The 22,479-nt window shown below is 46.7% G+C and overlaps 1 protein-coding gene across 2 annotated transcripts in view; it reads left to right on the top strand.

Moving 5' to 3' along the window:
- SFXN5 (sideroflexin 5) overlaps positions 1–22,479 on the top strand; it is a 100,713-nt gene that overhangs the window by 6,755 nt on the left and 71,479 nt on the right. For both annotated transcript variants that reach the window (XM_086463959.1, XM_086463961.1), the window contains exons 2-3: positions 4,984–5,052; positions 16,086–16,163. In XM_086463959.1, coding sequence (XP_086320085.1) covers positions 4,984–5,052; positions 16,086–16,163 — 147 coding nt within the window. The remainder of the gene's footprint in view (positions 1–4,983; positions 5,053–16,085; positions 16,164–22,479) is intronic.

A 22,479-nucleotide genomic window follows, 5' to 3' on the forward strand; every position in this document is an offset into this window, starting at 1 on the left:
ACTGATCCTTTTTTTCAGTTCGTTCGAGCCCAAGAAGCCCTTCTGGAAGGCTTCTTGTCTGTGGTCAGTCTGCAAAAGAGTCTGTTGCGTTTTGGCTGTTGATTTCCCACTTATTCTGTAGAAACTTGGTATTTGCGGGGGAGTATTTGAATCGGGCTCGGTGAGCAAAATCCTGATTAGTTCCATGAGTTTTGTGGTTGTGTTCACGAAGGCATCTTGAGTTGCAGTTGAGATGCAGCAGTTGGATCTGATTTAATTTGCCCCTAAATCTCTGAATTATTAGGATTTGGGGGTTTTTTTGGGGGGTTTTTTTTTTTGGTTTTTTTGCCTGTTGTTTTGCACACAGTTATGTGAAAACAAATACCAATCTTTAATTAAAAAAATTCTGAGGGCTTCTAGTCAGGAGACTAAACCCAGGAAGCAGGAGCTGACCTGGATGATGGAAAGGCAACCAGCAAGGTCTAGCAGTGAAGCAGCTTTCCGTAGTTATCTGAAAAGGAAAACCACAGAGTTCCGTGGCTGGACAGCAGTAAAAACAACGGGTGTTTTTTTGCTCAGGGGCTGTACAGTCGTGGTAAATGCACTGCTGCTGAGGAGAGCTGAGCAGGGAAACCCGCCGTGAGGATGCAGCCTCAAGAAGACAACTTTGCTCTGGGTTTGAGTGTGGTTCCATTTCATGCGCTTCTCAGAGAGGCCACAGACAGAGAGCTTTGGTGGTGGAAAAATGAGGTTCTCGTTCATCAGAGTTTTAAAAAAAAAAAAAAGCCTCAAAACTTGTTCAGACTCATACTCCTCTGCTTTTTTGGGCTGTTTTGGGTTTTTTTTGTTTTGTTTTCTTCTCATGAGATGAGGTGTGGCACCATGAACGGACTTGGAGATGGTTTAGAGGTAGAACTGGGGACTTCCACCCATCCCACTCTGCCACTCGTCTTGCTTTCATGTTGCTCTCCCCCATCCAAGGCTGAGCTTTATTTGCTTCTTTCCCCCCCGGGTTTTTTGGTTGCGAGCAAGCCCAGCTTGCATGCACGTGAGAGGGAGAAGGAGGATGGGGAAAGTGCTTTTTTACCGATTAGAATGTCGTTGGTTTTTTTTTTTCCAGTTGTTTGAGTAACAAAGCTGCTCTCTTCAAAAATTTTGGACGCGGGAGTGAGTGAGGTTTAAGGCAGTTGCCTCGTCTGAAGAAACTTGGACTAGAAGCACCAGAGCAAGGAGGTTAATGGCTTATCTTCTGGTGGCGATGAGGGACGTTGAGCCGAGCTGTGAGCGTGCCGAGCTGATCAGGAACGCGTTAAAGGATAACTCGCCGTCCTGGGACTGCAGCTCACCCTGTTTACTTTTTGGGATCTGGGAAAGAGAGCAGGGCAGATTTTGGCTTCAGTCGCCGTGGTGGACGTTGAGCCTCAGGGTGACAATAGCCCTTCTGCTGGAAAGGTTGGGTGGTGGCTGAGCACCAGGATCCCCTTCGTGGGAGACTTTTAAGAGGGGGTTTTTCACTTTTAGGTGGCTCATAAGAGCAAGAAGGCAAAGCCTGTTTAGGTACTTGCATTTTAGAGAGCTCATGGTAATGCAAAAAGAAAGTGGAAACCACAGCCGATGAGTTGGGTCTCGTTGCCTGCCTTCGGGGAGCGAGGGTGGACTCGAGACCCCGCCTGGTCTCGTTGTGCAGCCCTGATAGTCAGAGATGTTCTGGAGAACTGGCTTCTGCCTTGTGGTCCAGCCTAGGGAGGAACATTCCCACTGGCCTTTCTTTGAGTGAAAGCGGTAGCGAGAGGGTAATGTCTCTATTTTTTCAAAAGCGGGGTTGAAAGAAGGAAGCACTGAAGTAGTCTCGTGTGCTGGCAGACAAGCCATGGGCCGTAGGTGACCTGTGCACCACCAAGTGCCTTGTGGCGTCAGAAAAAGACGCTCTGGCCGTCATCTCCTCACAAGCCCATAGCACAGCGCCTGCTGCTTGTCCGTGTTTGTTTTCTTGGTTCCTAGCCTAGCCTCTATATTCAGATGTATTTTTTTCCCCAGAAAGAAGGCTAGGAGGATAAAGCAATTATCCTTCTTGGAGAAGGCCTTCGGAAAGCCCCAAGACTTTTTCCTACAGATCTTTTAAGCTCTGTGAGACTGGAAAAGCACTGCTTCCCTTACTGAGCTGCAGCATTTCTGGTTGATTTTGTGTGTGTGTGTACTTACAGACGTGACTGTTGGCCGTAAGCGTTTGAAGGAATGGTTGGCAGCTCTGCATGGTAGAATTGGCATTTTTATCTTTATTTTTATTTTTATTTTTTGCTCTGGACCTTACTGTGGAGCTCCATGGGAGTCCAGGTCCCTCACAAATGATCCTGCCCTCACCCTGGGGCTTGTCTGACCGCAGAATGAAGGGGTTCGGGCCACGCCACCACCTGAAAACAAATCCCACGTTTGAGGATCAGGCTTTGGGCACTCTCAGCTGCCCGATCAGGCGGCCGCAGCGCCGGGTGAGTGTCGGCGCTGGCCCAGGGCAGGAGAGGAGGAGGGGGCATGGGAAGGGCATTGCAGCAGGAGGGGTTTGAGCTGCTCCAACATCTCCTTAGTTGGGTGCCGCTGAGGTCGCACCAGGCGAGGAGGAGCAGAGCAGGAGGCCAGTGCTTTACCTGAGCCTGACAACAGCCCGGGGCTACGGGACTGGCTTCCTGAGAGCCTCTGCAGCTTTGCGAATGTAGATCCGTGCATCTGAAATAACGCTTATATCACGCCCGTGTGAACTTAGGTGCTCATTCCCCTTTCTATGTGTCTCGTGCTGTCACTTACGCCTTTGTAAACTGGGTGTAAAATACTGATGTTCTGTTTAATCCCATTTAATACTGTTTTTCTCGCTGTGAAACGCGTAGCAGAACGATAAAGACCACTTAAATTTAAAAATTCCCCCCCCCCCTTCTGTCCTTGTTTAACCCCTGTGCTCACAACTGCTCCCATTTCTCCTGCTGCGGTTCGGCGTTGAGCAAGCGCGGAAGGACGGGCGGTGGGAGAGGGACGGTGGGACGTGGGAGCGCTCGGGAGAACGGCGGCCAAGCGAGTCGTGCGTGAGTCGTGTCGCTCCCCGCACCGCTGGCGAGCGCCGGGCCGTGGTGTCGTGGAGGACAGTGGCATCCGCAGAGACCTTGACACTGAAAATAAAAGTAAGGCGGCAGAACGTCAAGCTCGCAAAAGCTGGAAAGTACCAGAATTAGTGTTAATTAAATCAACGCTAATTAAAAACCACCGGGCTCTTTTCCTGAAGTTATGTGAAGTGATTTTGTTTAGTCGTGGGGTTTTTTTTTTTTTTTTTTTCTTTTTTTAGTGCAGAACGTGGAAAGAGAACAGCAGAGCTTTGTCAGCAGCTGAGAGCGGGGTGTCACAACACGAGGTGGTGGACAGCAGCGTTGCTGGAAACTGCCATTAGAGAGGGATTTCTGCCTGAATAAGTGGGCAGTAGTGTTGGTATTTCTCTGTGCTGGATGGATTCAGCAGTGAAGAACCAGCATGTTTCATAAAATGATGCCAGGCTGTGATTAAATGCCATTCTCGCTGCTGTATCCATGTTCCACTCCTTTATTTATAGCACGCCTCTGCTTTACAAACCCCAAAAGAGACGATTTGCCTGCACGTGGCTGGGGAGCACCCAGGGCAAAGGGCTCCCGAGAGTCACGAGCACGTGGAGGTCCATGACCTGTGTCCTTTCTGCATCCACGATGGGCTGCAAATTCTGCTGGGGAGAAGCCAGGGGAGAGAGAAAGCAGCCGCTGGACCAGGCTGCCCCGTGTCTGTTTGGCTTTGCCGATGTCCAGGTGAGGGCTTAGGCTGCAGAAGCTCTCTGACACTCAGCCTGCATCTGCATCCAGGTGAAAGAATCCAGGCTGATATTTGAGTGATGATGTACCTGTATCCTGAGTGCTCTTAATACATCACTATTGCATGGTCCTGGTGCTTTGGGCTTTGCCTAAATTCAGTTTGTATTTTCATTTATTTTTCTCTAAATACTGAGTCAAAACTGCTCTCCTTTCCTTCGGAGCTGCCCATAATCCTGCCAGCCTGTTTCACAGACATCTCCCCTTTCTTTCAGACTGTTCCCTGTTCTCTGAGTCCCTTTCTGGTCCTTCAGGCACTTTTCCCGCTCCCGGTGAAAGCGTCTTCACCAGCTTTTGCACAGCGTTATCCCTACGCAAGCACGTCTAGGTTGGTTTTTTCCAAATGTGCCACTAAGAACAAGCCCAAACCATAAAGTTATGGTTTCTTTTAAGGTTCACAGTCCACCTTCTGCTCCAGGTTTGTGTAGGGACTGGCACAATGAAACCCAGCCCTGGTTTAGTGCCTGGGCAATTCTGCAATAGCTGTAAGACATAAAACTGGGTTTGTACGTAGTCTCGTCTTTTACCTTTCTCGTTCTTCCTATCGAGGAGGAAACTACTAGTTCCCTTTTGAGACTTTAAACTCTTGTTAGAGCATTTGAAAATGTGTTTTCTGGCAGTGGAGGAGGTTCTTCACTCTGGTCTCTCCCCAAAATCAGGGCCCCTGTGGTGCTGCAGGTCCTGCGAGATGGGTGCTAGCGGGCAGGAGGACAAGCAGCACAGGGACCGGGTTAAAGACACGGTGGGGTGGGGACTCCTGCGGCGGCGCTGCTCGGTGCGGGGGGTCGGGAGCTGCACGTTGTGTCTTTGCGGCCTCAGACATCTCCCAGGAGGCCCATGGGGACTTTTTTTGGGAAAAAGTAAAGGGTGTTTTAGCAGCTTGATAGTATCCCTTTATTAAAGCATCAGCGTTGGTATCCTGTTGATAGCAACGCTGCCGTGAGCAGGGCCCAAGTCCTCATCTTTTCCTTTCAGACTCCCCATCACAAATTACCGGTGAACAGCGGCTTTATTGTTTAATTGCCGCTCGGTTCTGTGGAGGAGATAAAACCTTTCTCTGCAGCAGGTGAAAGGCAATTTCTAACTGAATAAGTTTTGTTGTTTGTTTTTTCCCCCCCCTCTCTTCCAGACTTCATTTTATGGCAGATTCAGGCACTTCTTGGACATCATTGATCCGCGCACCCTCTTTGTTACTGAGGTAATGTATACGCACCTTGTTTTCTGAATGTACTGTTTATTAGACAGCTTTAGATGGAAAACAATTTCTTCTGCGAACAGCAGAAGTAATGAAGCCAGGTTTCCAGTGGATTTGTGTCTCACAGCTGATTGATTGCCCAACTGAGCTCGGTTAAATCTGTAGCAGAAACTTGCTTTTTATTAGACACCAGTGAATCCACACCCGTCAGTCTCTCACCTCCCTCTAGTAGCTGGTGAGACCCTGAACTGCTTTCAGCCAAACTTGCCAGTGATGTGGTCCTCTCAGAAGGAGAACTCTTACAAGTGGTCATGGGGAAAAAAATGCAGGTGAGTAGATGAGAGAGCAAATATTAATTCTGGTGGAAGAAGTGAGCTGGGTGGGTTCGCACCGCAGGTTTTCAGTGCCTGCACTCAAGAAAACCTTTTCTGAGACAAGTGTGGTAGTTTTTCCTTCGTTATTACCCTGCTTGTAAGAGGCTTTGGGGTTTCTGGCCCGTTTATGTGTCATTTAGTGTTGTCCAACTTTATTGCGTTTCTCTGCTTGCATAAAGTAGGGGCTGATAGTGGTGGGGAATCCTTTAGAAGAAATACTTCTGCTCATGATCTTAAATGGTGCCTGTTGGCCAGAAAACTTAGGATTTTGCTTTCAATGAAGGGCAGCTGCTTTTTTCTTTTCTCTTTTTGGTTTCTTTTTGGGGGCGGGGTAGTGTAAGATCAAAATATATGTGTGAGCAATTCTCCAAACACGGGGACCTGAACTAGCGCTGAACTGAGCCCAGTTCCTTACACACTGTGACAGTGGGAGGCAAAAAGACCTGATGCAACTTGAAATAATGTTTCTTCTTAAGTCAGCTAGCTTTCCTCAAGACTGTGAGGCTAAGCTGTCTCGTGTCGTTCGTTGTGGGTACCTTTTGTGCGTGTGCCCAAGAGAACAGCAGACAACAAAGCAGCTGTAGTTACGCCGACAAATTGAAGGTTATACTTTCCCTTGTAAAAGCACAGATTCGGGTCAAGTCTGAGATCAACTCTCAAAAGCCACCAACCTCGCTGTGGAGCTCCCCTTGACCTGCTTCCAAAAAACCATCGCAATTCCAAAGGGGCGGCGTTGTGTCGTGATAAAAGGGGATGAAAATCACGACGTTACCCGAGGATGCAGCGCGCTTGGCAGATGCTGGAGCTGTTGGTTAAAGAGGATGGCAGCCCGTATGCCCGAATGAAAACAACGCTCTGCGTTAAAGGCTTGGTGCTGCTCTTACCTTAGCAGAGATTTCGTGTGGAGCGCGGGGCAGCGCGTGTTCGACAGCGTGGGGAGTCCTCCAGCGTGCGGCTGCGTGTGTGCGTACTTTGTGAGGTCTCTTTATGTATTTTCGTGATTTTGATTCTGAAATTCATAAACGGATGCACAGGGCCTTCACTATCTGGTGACGCTTTTTGGAGGGAAGGAGGGGATACGGCGCATGCGAAAGGGAATGGGGTGGTGGAGGGGGGAGACCGTCGTGGTCCTTTTTTATCACACACTGAGAACTGAACGCCTGAGGACAGTGAGGAAGCTGAGGCTCGGAAATGGATCCAGACAAACACTGAAACGCCCCTCTCTCACCAGGCAGATTTGCACTAGAGAGCTTTGCCGAGCTGGTGTTTGGAAGGTTTCCATAAGCGGGTGCTTTCCAGCCTGCTGCTCTGGGGCACGATGTCTGGGATGGGATGTGCTCGGGATATTTGAGGATGAACACAAGTCCTGGGCTCCAGGAAGGTCCTGAGTTGAGGTCACTTGGTCAGAGGTTCTTCTGGTGGGACAGGAGCAGGTGATTCTGCTCGTCTTTTTGGTGGATTTTGTTACGCCTCAGCTTGTTTTCTTTTCCTCTTTTTGGAGGAAAAATCTGTTGGGTGGAGATCATCCATCCAGTTCTGTTTAGTTAAAATTTCTCTTCCTTTGGGAATGTTTCCATGTTCGAATAATAATCCTCACCTTCCTCAAATCTCTGTTGAAGCCTACAGTGTGTGTATGTATGTAGATTGTTTATTATTTTTTTTAAGCTGGGTAACCCACTGTGCACAATGTGGGCCCAAACTGTTGGTTTTTACAGTGACATTAATACAGGAAAAATATGGAATTCTCAAAGCTACTTCTTGTGTATCTCCAAAGTGGGGGGATAGGAGCAAACTCGATTGAGTTAGTGGTTCTACTTTTTGCAGTTACAGAATAGGTTTAAGAGGGTGGCACTGCGTTCCCAGTTGGGATGGGGTAAGCATCCATATGGTTACGGTAGTATAATGAAACAATTTAGATTGAGCACTACAACTTGGTCTGGTTTCACTGTGTACCCAAACCCTGTAATTCTGTCTACCCGTTTTGTTGCCTCCAGGAACAAGCAGTTCTGGTTCCAGACTGAAAACAGGTGGTTTTAGATCCTAAGCGGCTCACTTTTCCCCTCCTTTGTGAATTTCTTACTTTTTAAGGGCTGAATCTCTTCTGCCCTTTGAGGGCAATTGTCTTGCTCGTCATGCTCCATTGTATATAGAGGGTGTCCGTACTCTTGGCTTGGCTGTCTGTGAGTTGGGTACCTGCTCTGAACTTCGATGAGACGATCCCTCCTTTGGCTCAGCCACGTGCTTTTCTACCTCCCTGATGTCACCTTTTCAAATTGTTAGAAGTTTTGGAAGAGGTTGGTAAGGTTGGGGTTACAGAGTGGTCAGCTGGTGTAACTTCATGTTTCCACACATCTTTTAACAAGGTTCTTCTAAGAAGGTGAGACCTAGGGGAAAAAAGAGCAAAATCCGGCCCATTTTTATCCTGGAGTCAGCTGTCAAGATCTGGGTGCCTCAAGCAATTCTGGGCCCCAAACTGAGCCTCAGCAAACGAGGGAGGTTTGATGTCCTTCTGCGGGGTCTAATAAGCATAGGTCTGAACTTCATGGTCTTCAGGAGTGGCTTTCCAAGGAAGGAAATGCCCTCCATCCATTTTCTTTGGGAGCTTGAATTATGTGTAGTGATGCTTTGGTAGACCTTCTGCAGCACATTTCATGAAGTCCACATGAGTTCTCCTTCCCTAGAGAAGACTCTTGGCAAAATACACGTGAGCACCTCTCGGAGCACAAAAGCTGCTTTATTGATCGTCCTACTTGCTGTGCTCTGCGTATCTGATCTTGTGCTTTAAAATACTTTGCGTGCGTATACATGTAACTAAAAGCTGTTTGGTTTCCTTTGATAATTTAGGTGGCAAATTAAAGTCTAGAAAGGGTTTGATGAGAAAGCAGCCGTTTACGGAGAGCTCCTTCCCGCTGACAGATGGCTGCATCTTTCAGGCCCGGGGTTCTCGGGGAACAAATAAATGTCTGTTTGTCTTGGAGGAGCTTGCTAGCAAATGAAGGAAAAAAAAAAAAAAGTAGATAAATGAGTCTCTAACGAGAACGGAGGTTAATCCCATGGAAAATGCTGGGAAAAGTAGTAATATATATTTTTTATTTCTCCATCCTTTTTTGAATTGCTATGTGATACATCATTGCATCCTGCTGGTGGCTGTGTTTTGAGGAAGGATGAAACGATCCCTCTGAGTGGGGGAAACCAAGCACAGTGATATCAAGTATAATTAGACTCAGTGACAGTCCTCTCTTACTCATTTATTTTTCAATGAAGCAAATTCTTGACACAATTAAAAACTTCCTTGTCTTTTAGAGGTTCTTAAGCATTAATCCTCAAGGGATGCACACTGGGAACTGGATGACGTTGTAGCCACGCTTTGCAGTCTGTGAACTCGCAAAAAGGAAGGGTGTGCTTGTGCGAGGCACAGGCAGTTGGAAGCCAGTTCCTCCAGTTTTATCTTTAACGGGTTCTGGTAGAATAATTGTCTGTATCAAACTTCCCTACCAATTTTGCTTGCTTTCTGAGTGGATATGATAGTGAAACAAGCCACCCACCTTGTGTCAATATTGCAGGTAACCTCTGAAGAGGTCTTCTCGTGTGCTAATTCGTATCATTACTGGCTTTCTAATGAAATAATTTTTTGGCAGCTGCAAATTTGCAAACTTTCCCAATAAGCAGGAAATATGTCGTTTCAGAGTTCGAGCCCAACAAGTCCCGTTGCTGAGACCATGAGAAACCCCGCAGTGGGTGTAATGCCGGTTTTTGAAATGTGTGAGGTTAAAATGATTGGAATAATACTTTTAATTGCTCCGTAATTAAGGTCCATCGGGAGAAGCAGTAGGGACCAGCAGATATTTTGATAAGGCTAACTTATCCCATCTGACATTAGCCTGGACAGACTGTTAACGCTCTGTGGGAAGCTCTTCATGGAGAAAGCTGTGGATCTGATAATAATTCAAAGCAAAAGTGAAATAAGAATTTGCCTGAGCTCAGAGGGGCTGTGTGTTATCTGCTTTTGCTCTATCTCATTGTTCAAAGCATAAATCTGCAGCGCGCCGAGCATCTTGCATTCCCATATTTGGGTTTAAAATGGAAGCAGGATTAGATGTATGTTATTTATATGAACGATACCTTCTTACTCAGCAGATTGACTGTCTGTGTTTATTCAGTGTCACATCTGCTGGCTCTACTTGAACAAAAAGTTTCTGGCTCCTGTTGTCTGTCACTGTAGATCCAATACAATAGGGCCAGCTGGAGTCAAGTCTGCCGTATGGATCATCCGTAGAGTGGTGAGACAAAATCAGAAACTGTTGAGTTCCTGATGGCAGAGCACAGCTGGATTTCCGTATCGCACGTCAAGTGTGCGGTGCTGGTGGCCAGAAGACTCTTGCTTTGGATCACGTGCCAGTAAGTCATCGTTGGTCTGAACCTGGAACCAGTGGAACTTGCAAGCACGCAGGAGATCATCGCGGGGCTAATGCGGCCTCAAAACCCTGATACAAGTCCCGTACGAGGAGAGGGGGATGCAAACTGTTCCAGCGTGCCCTGTCCCATCAGGATTTCCTCTTAAAAGCCTTGGATGCAAAACTTGACTCATTTCTGTTGATTCTGTAACAGTAATGTTGTAGTGCTACTGGCATAATGACTTATTACGGTCTGTATGTGCACATATGGGTTTCTGGAGGCAGCTCTAAGCCATGTGTAGGCATCAGTTGAGATCCAAGAGAAGACAAGACACAGATCTCTCAGACAGAAACAGTGTGCCCTTGAGCAAGGAGGACAAGGTGAACAATCAGTACAAGAGCTCACGTGCTGGGTGGAGGCATGTACATGTGTGCATTCATCTGTGGGACCCAACACAGTTGTCCTGTGTCCCTCCAGGGTGCTGGAGTGGTGGCCATGAGGGTCTTGGGGTGCTGATGAAGGATTCCTGGAGCGGGCCATCCGCTTGGTGTGATGTGGGCTGCTTTCCTGCTGGCACCTCTGGTTTTGTTCTTTCTCCTCCTTTCTTTGACGTGCCAAACTGAGCCCCTAATGACGTGATCCTTCAGCGACTCTTTCTACAAAGACTGAAACGTTCTGCTGAGGTAGTTCTGCAAGTGTACGCCAGGCAACGACCTTCTGAGTCAACGGCCCCAGTCGGGGCAGAACAGGTTATGTTAGCTCTTGGCACTAAATCCTCAGGGTTGCATTGAAGCCGGTTCATTCAGACTGAGTCAGGTCGTGGTTTCTGGCCGTGCAGGCAGCTGATGTGGCTTATGCCACGCAGCCGAGTGCTCTTCCTCTGCAGAAGGTGCCTGCTGGCAGCTCTCCTGCCCCACGATAACTCCCAAACTGTGACCAGGAGTCACTTGGCAGAGGGCTGGATGGTCTGAATCAAAACTATGCCAGAGATCACGCTGATGCAGGCTCATGCCCGGGCTCCAACTTGTTTAATAGCACAGCCATAACCATAAAACCCAGGCTTATGGATCACTGGTAGCCCATTGCACGCTGCTCCTGGGCTCAGTGACCTGAGCTGTAGTTCAAAAGCTGGTGTTTTCCAGCTGGGTTCAGTATGACTGAGCCGTTTTCCAAAGGCACGTTGTTGGGTGGTGTTTCCCAGGTGGACGTGGCTTAGGCCGCTGTGGTGGAGCACCAAGTGTGGAGTTTGCGCTTGGGAATCGCTGAGCACGGTAGATCCCTGGCACTGCTGCTGGGCTTAGGCTTGTAAGAACATCCTCTGGGTGCAGATGGTCTGTCTAGCACCCTATTGTGAGAGCTGAGACCCCATCATCCACCACTAGAAGTGCTCCAGTTTTTATGAGAAAAAGGGTATGGAGGAAATGATACATACTAGTAAAAACTGTGGTTGCGTTTTTTTTTAAGTGATGGTGTAAAAACTCAAGTGACACTTCTTCCTACAGATAGCGGTAGAGAAACCAAGCAACAATAAATATTGAAACAGGAGCACAACCTTGTAGGCAGACCTCTTTTTTTTTTTTTCCCTGTTAAAATGGAAATGAAGTGTAATCTTAGACGTGATCAACTATCATAATAATGATGTATCGTGCTAAAAGCCAGGGAGTGGAGCTGGTTGGCATTTGGAGCTGTTGCATGCTGTGAAGTTATTTCTGTTTTTTGGAGGCTCTGGTTAAAAGACCGTGCTTGACTTTTCTAGAAGGGATACAAGGCGACCGTGTCTTTTCACTAACGAAGTGTTGAGGCTGTGGGTTGTTCGCTAAACTACCTGAACACCTCCAAGCCACACGAAAGGAGTCTTCTCAGTGTGGTCCTTGCGTTTAACACTTCTGTTCGCTTTTTGTCCCGCTCTTTTGTCAACCTCGGGAGCCATCAGCAGTGTTGGTCTAGGACGCTTTTCTTTGAGAAAGTTCCCCTCTCTCCCCATGGAGCTGAAAGAGGAAATTCATGAAGACTGCAATTTTGAAAGCAAAATCGGGCTTTTTTGTTTTCTGTTTGTTACCATACTAAACAAGATGGGATCTGGCCAGGGTTGTTATAGTAACTACTAAGATTTCCTCAAGAGAAGGGGTAAAAAATAGAACACAGACCCATTCATCTATTACTTCCAGTTTTTCATTCAGAGTTACATGCTGTTCTGTGGAGATAATTTGCAAGACACACAGTGTAGGTAATTTCAGTGACAAAAACACATACCAATAATGAGCACAAATGGCTCTCCAGAATGTTGTGCTGGCACGCCTCGGTTATTTTCTAGCTTTGGAGGCAAGAAGGGTTGTCTTCCCTGGGTCTGCAGTCATTAGTCATTCAGCTGTCTGGCTTTTCACCTCTGGATTATCGGGCTGTCTACTGTGTTATGCAGTTATATCTTATTGATACTCATGCTAGGTAATAGTTTTTTCCTAATATGTTGTTTTTAAACAAGGCCAATGGGGCACGGAGCTACCAAGAACAACTTCAAGAGGCTCAAGTCGTGCTGTAATCTTGCGTGATTACTTTTCTTCACAGGTTGGAAATGCCTGAAACAGCTTAAAAATCCCATTTATTTCTCATGCCTGCAGTGCTTCATGGTTTTCCAGTCATCAACCAATGCTCTTAACTGGTCTTTCTTGTAGTTGGTCATTCCAGCTACAGAGCCCTGAGGCTCTTGCAGAAATTTGAGCCTGTCTAGAAGAGCACGACCACGTGTCCGTGCTGTTGGATTTCATCCCATGTGCCCGTTTCTCAAGGTCAGCTTTTTTTCTGTGTGAGATCCTCAGCCCTTCTGGAGGAACAGTACATCACTCAGTGCTGCATCACCAGAAAATAGCATCCTAATTTGTAACTCTTCCTTTTTGTCCGATGTCAAGAGGATGTGGCTTAAGTAATAAGGACTCATTTCTCTATCTGGGATCTTGGATAGATGTGGAAAAGTGTGACCAGTGACCAGCCCTACTTACTGAAGTAGGATCCACTTATGCTCCTAAAGAGTGCAGGCTCCTTCCAGGAAAGGACTCACGTGTTCACTCTGTCACTTGCATATTATTTTTTATAAAGATAAGTTGAAATTTTAAGACAGATTTAGCATATGTATGCATAAGGGAAGGGGGCTAAGAGTTAAGATACAATTTTTTTGTTGCTCTATACAGCTTATCTGTTATGTCTACTTGGATGATGGCGGTTTGGTTCAAGAGGGTACAGAGCAAGCAGCCGGAGGAGAAATCCACTGAAGATCACTAAATCCACAGGAACCTCATCGGCCTTGGCTGAAAGCAGTGGGAGGCTGGGAAGGTGCTTCAAGGAGATGTTATTTCTTCTTGCTGCCTTCTTGCTTTTCCCTCTGCACCTGCTTGTGGCCACTGCTGGAGAAAGTTTGAGTTGGGTGGATGTTTTTTCTGAACCAGTAATGAAAGCTTTGATATGTTAAGTCATTCTCTGCTTTTTTGGAGCCAGGCACAGCCAGCTTTTTAAGTGAAATGGGTGGTTGCCTAACCTGTGAAGAAAGGGGGAGATTGTTGAACGCAATCACCCTTCATCTTCGGTACTCTCTGTAAAATCTGTAAAAACTGGTGAACAGAGTTTTCTGAATTTCATAATGCTCCAAAGAAATGGGAATAGAAGAGTAAAAGGAAGTGCTTGCACCTAGCACTAAAATATAGTCCAGTGTTGGTCTTAACTGTCTGTCTTTGAGCTCCTTCGTGCTCTCAACATAGCCTAGTCCCCTTCAGGATGGGCAATGAATGTGCCAGCAGTCAAGGGTGATGGCTGAATCTGCGAGTGGACATAAGGCCCATCTTGTAGGAGAAATCCAGAGCAGCTCTGGGAAGTCCCAAGCAAGTGGCTCAGCAAAGTGTGAGAAGGACGGTCGGCAGCTCTTTTTGCGACAGCATGTCAGGCCTGGCGCATGGGACAGGCTGAGTCCAAGAGGGAGCCAATTTCAGGCCAACGCACCCAGAAACAGGGCAGAAACCAGAAGATTTATCGCTTGTTACAGGGGTGTAGTGGCGCAGGGCTGTGAGCTTCGGCTGGTAGCACTGACCTCGGCATTAGCGCCCAAAACGAACAAGCCCCATCGCTGAGCCCACGCTTTGTCAAGAACATGGTTTTTTGCAGAGGTCGTTCCTGTCTGATGTTAAGCCTCCTTTGGCACCTTTGTACAGACCCTCCCCTTCTGCTGAGTAGCTGCTAATCTGTGCAAGAATGTATAAAATATATAAAATAGCAGGGCTGGAAATAACATGGTGCTGATGGTGTGAGCTCAGCCGGTGTAAAAACGGCCGCGGATCTGATCCCAACCCGCTTGCCCTGCCGAGTGAAGGAATTGCTGCTGGTCCATATGTCTTGTGTGTTGAACGTTTGAAGGACAATAGTCAGTCATTAATTGCCGCTTTCAGGTTGGCGTAACTGCTGGCGCTTCCAAGGAAACAACCAAGTACTCTTTGATGTTGGCATGAAAGGGAGAAAAGTAGTTTCCCTGCGACCGATCCCATGGAGGCGAGCTCGTAATGAGCTCAGGGACGCTCGCCCTATTTACAGGAGGGTTGTGAGAGCGGAGCTGGCGGTGACGACAAGGAGCCTTGACGCGATTACGCTAAAACCACGGGGCTTTAGATGAGCCGCTGTCACGCTACGCGTTATTTTTGACAAAATATTCTGTATTTATGAAATGGCCTCCGGCACTAATGTTAGAAAAGCTGCCAAAACAAGAGAGCTGGTGCAGAAATGTCAAACCGAAGTCAATGTTACTCATCTGGATGACAGAGAACCTGCAGGAGGCTATTGAAAATGTTTGGCTGAGTGATTTGTTTGGCTTCAAATATTTAGGAGCCATTACTCAGTGATCTGGTGCTTTCTGCAGGCTTGGATAAGCAGATTTAACCCCACCGTAGCTGCTCTTTATATCCTGACTTGCTCCTCTTTAGCTTGGACTAATCAAAGAATTTTTCTACCTGTCCGCTTCTGCCCTGTGGGGTTTTTTATTTCAAGATATGTGTATGTATTGTATAGAGTGTGTGTGTGTATGTGCATATATATATATATATATATATATACACATAGTCTATATAATGTGGTGTATATATATATTCACACACAGTGTATGTATTTCTTGAAATTATTATATGTATATAGTTCCTGCAAGTGTTATATGTACATATAAACTTTGACTGCTTCAACTGCAGAACACTTTTTGGTATTTCTATATGTATGAATAACTGTTCTGGGAGTAAATTGGTGATTCTGACAGGCTGGAAGCATAGCTTAATGCTCTTGTGATCCCTCGAACACATGAAATGTATTTATTCTTCTGTTTTATCACAACGTGAGGAAGATCTTTGTTTACACATGCATGTATTTGAATTGCTAGTGGTAGTCAGATTCTAACTTTCACTGCACCGGTGACTGGCTTGGGTATTTTTGGAGAGAACATAACCAGTTGTGAAAACCCCCTCTGAATGAGCGTGTAACCGCACAGGTCAGCGGTTCGGCGCCGTGGCGCTCTGAGGTTGGTCTGAAGGATATGAAAATGTCACGGGATTGCAGAGGAATTAGCTCGACTTGGGCTTCCGTGTGCAGCTACAAAGCAGTGCCGTGGCGTTGCCTTGCGTGCCGTTAAATGCCGGGTCCGGTGCAGCTGCTCTTCTTTAGACGGCTGTGCTGAGATCGGGCTGAAACTTGCTGCGGTGTAACTTCCTAGTGGGCCCTGAGTTCTGCGTGTGGGGGTTAATTTGTGCAGACTTCTACCTTGCTCTTCAGCTCTACCTCCCCAGTACCTGAACTGGGAGAGGGCGTGGGGGCAAAGTCAGGTCTTTTGATCGAAGTGGTTTCCCTGTTGATGGGCAGCCTACGTTGCACCCGCACGTGTCCGTTTTGTCTTAAACTTTTCAACCTTTAATTGAGAACTCGTTCATCTCCAAGATTTATCAGCTCTCTGGTACCACACTGAAGACCCTCAGGTTTTTGTGATGTCTTCCATAGATGCGTGACGAGGGGGAGGTTTTTTTATTATTATTTTTGCTTTTATTTCTTCCGCTGTACCACTTCTGTAGTTAGATACAAGCAAGGCTGGGCCAACCAGCAAAACAAGTGCCTCTGCTTCCTTTTCCCTCTTATATCATAGGGTAAAACAACCCGTCATAAGGTTTGCTTGAAAGAAGATAGAATTCTATACCTTAAATTCATTGCCTTCAATAAAATGATCCGGTGCAGACCATGCTGCTGTTTTGTTTGCAGAGTCGTCTGAAGGAGGCTGTGCAGTTGTTGGAGGATTACAAGCATGGGACTTTGCCCCCTGGAGTCACCAACAAAGAGGTAAGAGGAAAAAAAAACATTGTTAAATTTCTACTTCTTCCTGCAATCTGGACCGGGGAGGATGAGGTGGCGTTTTAGGCTGTGTCTACAGTCAAAAGCACTCCTGCAGGGCTTTTTTGGTGTTTCTCCTGGTAAAATCCCACACCAGTTCTGTTCAGTCAGTTTCTGACTTCTCCAATGTGGCTTCTGGTCCCTTGCAGCTCATCTGCCAGTGTGTTACAGTGAGTTTGGATTGTTCTGAAGCTCCCACCTTATAAATGTTGCTGGGCAGAAGTGATAGCGAGGGGCTTGCAATGCAAACACGCAGGTTTTTTATTTAGAGTAAGTAGAAATCTTGTGGGTTTTGACTTGTGGTTATCAATTACCTTTGGCCAACACTATTGCTTCCTTTCCCTTGCAAAATGTGCTAGTACAATTAAAAGAAAAAAAAAAAGTCATTTTCTTTTTTTAGCTGAAGGAAACCTTACTGTCAGTCCTGTAGGTTCTTGTACCAGCAACTGTCATGCATCAGCCCCCTCTCCTACTGCATTCCTGTTGGTTGTAACTGCTGTTTCTTCATGGAAATAAATGTTGTTTGGGCGATGTATAACCCTCTGGATGTCCTCATGTTGCAGATTATGCTGTCAGCGGTGGTACTTTTTGCTGGGTGATGTTCCTACTGTTGGGATGGAAGCTGAATGAGGTTGTGGAAACCCCACCAGTGCCAAGGACTTAGTAGGGTTTAGGGAGTTGCTTAAAAAAGGGTAATTTTTGGTAGAACTTGATTCTGCTTTACGACAGAGGGATGTGTTGGGTGATCTCTTCAAGACCCTGTCAGTCCTCTTTTCTGGATTTTTGTCTGATATTCATTAAATGAACACATGAAACTTAGGGAAGCAGAGATGGGTGTTGCGGAGGGGCTAGACTGCTTTTTGAGCCTTTTACCTCCAAATCAGTAGCACTGTGGTGGGTTGACCCTGGCTGGATGCTGTGTGCCCACCAAAGCTGCTCTGTCACTCCCCTCCTCAGCTTGGACAGGGGAGAGAAGATATAGCAACAGGCTCGTGGGTCGAGATGAGGACAGAGACGTCACTCAGCAAGTACCGTCATGGGCAAAACAGACTTGACCTGGGGAAGAAAAGTAATTTATTACCAATCAAATCAGAGAAGGGTCATGAGAAATAAAACCAAACCTTAAAACACCTTCCCCCCACCCCTCCCTGCTTCCTGGGCTTAACTTTAGTCCCGATTTCCCTCCCTCCTCTGCCCAAGTGGTGCAGGGGGATGAGGAATGGGGGTTGGGCTCAGTTCATTACACTGTTGTGTTCTGCTGCTCCTTCCTCCTCAGGGGGAGGACTCCTCACACTCTTCCTCTGCTACAGCATGGGCTCCTCTCTCCACGGGCCACAGGTCACAGACTCCTTCGGACATCCATCATGGGGTCCTCCACGGGGTGTGGAGGTATCCCCTCCATGTGTGATGTGCAGTACGAGGCTTTGCTCTCCTGGTCTTTTGATGTCACTGCGTTCTTTCAACCATAATCTGATGGTAAGAAAAAAGAAACTAGGGTTGAGGAAAGCAGAAAAGCAGAGAATGATGCAGCAGCAGATGACTCAGTCCCCATCTGCCTTCAGGCAGATGAAAATACAAGTCATTCGCTGTGGCAAACCACGCAGACTTTTGACCTACATTTTGGGTTTGCATAGTGACAAACCTAGGACGTAGCCAGAGTTCATTCAAAATTGCATTGAGAGAGAGCAAACAAAAACTCTGCGTTTCTTGTTTCCCTCAGTCGTGACACCGATGCAGGAGGTGAACCTTGTTGTGCAAGGTGGAAGGTTCTGAGTGTAAAATGAAGGTGTGGGACAGAGGAGGAGAGAGAAAACGATGCCAAAAATGCCTTTCCTAGAGAAAATTTAGCACGTCAGTGTAAAAAAATAGTATTTTTTTCTAGTAAAATCTTGACAGGGTTCACTTTGATCCCAGTGTCAGTTATGTTGGAAGGGTTTATGTAGTTTTGCTGACTGTAGGATAAAGTAGCTCTCCCAGGAGGAGCCTGGGGTGGAATCGCAGCGTGTGCTTGTCGTTGTATTTAGCTGTGCTTTGCTGCATTAATTAAACCCAACCACAGGGAGAGGTGAGCAAGCTCTGGGTAGATCTCAGCAAGGCTGTGAGACTTGAATGTTCACCCAGGCTACCACAACCACTCTTAAAAGGGTAAAGCTGGAAGGGACCTGAAAGCAGATGACAGTCAGTGTGCCCGGGCTGCTGTGGGACGGGAGCAACCACAATTACGATGCAACAGAACCTGCCTTGTTAACCTGGAGAAAGGATCCATGAAGCCAGCAGGTTTCTGTCACTCTTTGCTCCTGGAGCTGGCTGTTTGTGATGACACGGGAGGTAAACTGGGCAATAAAAGCGTCCAACGCTGTTTGGCACTCTTGCAATCCATCTGGGTGAAGGGAACTTCTGACTGGGTTAACTGGGAGCTTCCCAGCATGGCATGACAGGCTGACCAGCTCTTGGGCCGTGATGGTGATGTTCCTCGAGGAGCACCTGGAAACCCTTGAGTCTCTTGTGTCTGAATGCTCTTCTTCTCCCAAATGTGCTCTTGAGTGGACTTGAATAAACTTCTTGCCTGCATATGGTTGCAGCGAAGCCGGTGAAAATCTTCAGAATGTGGTGGTTGTCTCATGTGAGAGCACGATTATCACCCAATGGGTGGCTGTCTCCATCCCCTCAAGCAGAGCCACCAATTTAGAGACAGACCTCTCCTGTAGGAGGGCATTGCTTTGCAGTTTTAAGCCGCGGAATTGAAAACTGCAGTTAATCGTTGCACACGTGGATGATCTTATGTGCTTTTCTCGTTGCATCGAAGGTGATCTTTGCAGTCTTGCGTTGGCGTTAGTTGTTTCCGTCCCCTGGGGCATGTTCTTGTCACGCAGCTCACATGGTATCACTCTGCCTTTGTGTTTACTGCTCTGCAGCACTCGCGAAATAACGCTGAGCTTTCAGCTTTGCCAGCGACGGCCGTGGCTGCCAACGACCTCAAAGGCCCAGATCGTCTGTATGAAAACGGGGTTTCACTGAGGTTGTGGTGACATCAGGCGCTGGGTACTTCTCATGTTGATTAGCCAAACACTCTCCTTTTCTGAGACCGAGAGGAGGATCTAACAGTAAATCTGATGGAAACTAGGGCTGTGGTGGCCACCTCTGTCTGGAGGACGTGGGGGCTGGATGCAGCTCTTGGTGTATGCCCCGGAGCTTGCACTCTGAGCATCAGTTGCTTTCTAACTCCAGGAGCAGAGGGGAAGGTGGAGGAGAGCGTGCGGGGAGGTCTGGGTAGCTGGCGAGCTCGGCAGTGCTGAATTAAATAGGAGTGTGCCAGTTCCATACAGCTGTAAGGGCTCGTTAATTACTGGTGCGTTTGCAGAACATATGATGGGCTGCTTGATTGCTTTGGGGGAGGGGAAGCATCTCACTTGCATAGATATTGCCCCAAATTTTCTACCGGTGAACCAGAGCCACCTGGAGAATGCATTTTTGATTTCCTCAAGCGAAGTTTTACCGTTTTTATGGCTTTTTCTGTGCACCGCTGCAGGATGGACTCTGGCTATGAGGCATTAACGATTTGCAGTTGTTGCTAATTCGGGAAAGAGATTGGATGCGGCTCTGGAGAGGTGCCTGCTTTGGGGCTCATGTGCATGGGTTGATGTTGGAATAGAAGACTGAGCCCTCTGACGTTTTATGTAGGAAAAACCGAGTGTCACACGCACCTCTGACGCTCTGATGAAGTTGGCACATGCTGGCAGCAGACCAGCAGATGAGAGGTAATTTGGTTTTTGACTGGTTATTTTCTTTTTTTTTTTTTACCACTCTCTGCCTGTGAACAGAGCTAATCTCCTCGTGTTCACTGTGGGCAAGAAGTGTGTGCTGGAGTAGTGACTTGGCTTATCTGATGTGGTAACGCAGTTGTATCTGAGAGAGGCTGATTCGCTATTATTACTCATCAGAAAGGCTGGGTAGAACTTCATGTGATGCTCAAGAGAGAAGCACTCAACTTTATCTTCTTTGTTTAAGAGCTGATTCAGGTTTGGTTGCTGGAGCCCCTTAGAGGTGCAATTGTTACCCTTCTAACAGGCTCTTCTGGTGTGGATTGGGTATGACATGGGGGTGAAGAGTCATCTGAATGGGCTGCTACCCTTCATAATCAGAATTAAAGTTATGATCACCTTAGAAGCCTTTAAAAATAACAGTTTGGACAGAGTTTTAATGCATCAGCTTTCCAAGAACCCAACACCCCCTCCAAATATCAGCTTTGAGATCAAGAAGACAAGTTGTTTTGACAGAGTTGTTTCACTAATCTCCTGACTGATCCACTTTTGTGGTACGGCACGTTTGACAGTGTTCAAATTCCTGATTTTTTTTTTTCTCATTCAGAAATTTGTGGTTCTCATGAAGGATGGCAGGCAGTAGCTGAAAGCATAACAACAGCTCAGCACAATCTATATTACTTGCTGAAATGGTTTCACCGCGTGAAAAATGGAAAATATAAAAGCCTAAAGCTATGTAACGTCAAGTATCTCCTCCACACTTATCTTCTTGACAAGGTTCTTGTACAGCAAGTCTTTCTCTGCTGCATTTTCAGAGCAGATTTTTAAAAATGAGCTGAAATGGAAGAATTATGGACTATCTGAAGACAAAAAAACTCTGAAGAGTCATACTTTGCTCCAATTCCCCATGACCATCTCTGAGACAGTTTCCAGAATAAATGCTGCTTCGCTCCAGTTACTCTCTAGGAGATGATTCATGGACACCAGCACTGCCAACACCTACAGCTCTTCTACGTTCAGGTCTCTCGCACTCATCCAGTCGCTCTTGTACTGCCTCTTGAACTCGAGTGATTTCACCACTCGGGAAAATGACCATTAACTCAAGGTGGTAAAAACCTATTTCTTGGGCGTCATTAGCAAAAAATGAAGAATTGATCTCCCAACTGTCAATAGCTGCTAGCCTGCTGGTAGCTTTTTATGGAGGGAAACCAGAGGGGGTTTTGCTACATTAGAAAATGTTTTAAAACCATTATTTTTATCATAGATGTATCAATTATGCAGTCAGCAAAACAGAGGACAAATAGTTTCTTGATAAGTATTTATTCAGTGCTACGTACTGGGAGCAGGAAAACATTCTCCAGTCTCTGCTTCTTCAGCTTAGCTTATTTACCCAACTTTTTCTTCGAATCTTTAAGAGCCAGATTTGTTTTTTATTAGATACAAAGTTGAGTGTTTCACATTCCACTTATTAAAACCACACCAACCCAAAACATTCTGCGTAGTGGAAATACCCCACTCTGTAATTAAGCCCCCTGTCTGACAGGCTCTTATGACTTCATGATTTTTCTCTAAATAAAGAGATATTCTTGGTAATGCAACCTTTCGGGGTGTATTTCTGTTCTCTTGGTCATTTGGGTTAGATATTTTATAGGATTGGAGCACATGCTTGGAGAACAAACTCCCTGAAGGCTTTGGGGAGGTTTGGTTTCCTGGTGGGGGATTTTGGGTGATTGTGTGTCTCTGCGTTGGGTGATTGAACTCCACAGATCCAGAAGGGTTTGATGGGAGAAACAACTGTTTCTTCTCATGGTTTAGAAGCACAAAATTTTGCTGTGAAAACTTCCAGAGAATTGGTGAATTTAGTAAACTTGCTATTGCTTGGTTCTGTTTGGCGACTGCATCCATCCATGGCCTTCATTTGGCTGCTGGTGCAGAGGGCAAGCACGTTTGAAGTGCCAGCATATCATCTGACAGCGTGTTTCCCCTTTCATCTCCCCATCCCAGAGGAAGCTAGAAAATAGTAGGATCCTTGGAAGGGGGTGGCGGCGGGGGAAGGAAACGTGTAGGATTCATGTTGATGGGAGAAACTGGTTCAGTTGTCAGTTGTGTTCCGTCTTTTCTAGCCCCGTGGGTACCGTTGTGTTATTGCTCTTCTCTAAGGATTCCTTCGTCTTGGTCATACATTCTTTGCTCCTCATTTACGTGGTCTCTCATTATACTTAAGCAACCTTTTTAGCTTGCATTCCTTAGAGACTGCACCGTGGCAAGAGAGAGCTGTGCTAAAAGGCCCGCTGCTGCAAGCCAGTTCTAATGACGGCTTCCACCGGCGGCTCCCGGGGTTGGCAGAATCCGGCCCTTCGCACGAAGCTCCGGTGGCTGGTGCGATCTGCGAGTGGGTAGGTGAAAATGACACACAGAAGTGCACTGGGAGCCAATTTGCAGCAGAAGGTATAGACTGTAACATATCCAATTCTAAACAGGGCAGGCAATTCCCCAAACTGCCT

Source organism: Leptosomus discolor, chromosome 4, assembly GCF_034619465.1.
Source record: "Leptosomus discolor isolate bLepDis1 chromosome 4, bLepDis1.hap2, whole genome shotgun sequence".
Taxonomy (NCBI): domain Eukaryota; kingdom Metazoa; phylum Chordata; class Aves; order Leptosomiformes; family Leptosomidae; genus Leptosomus; species Leptosomus discolor.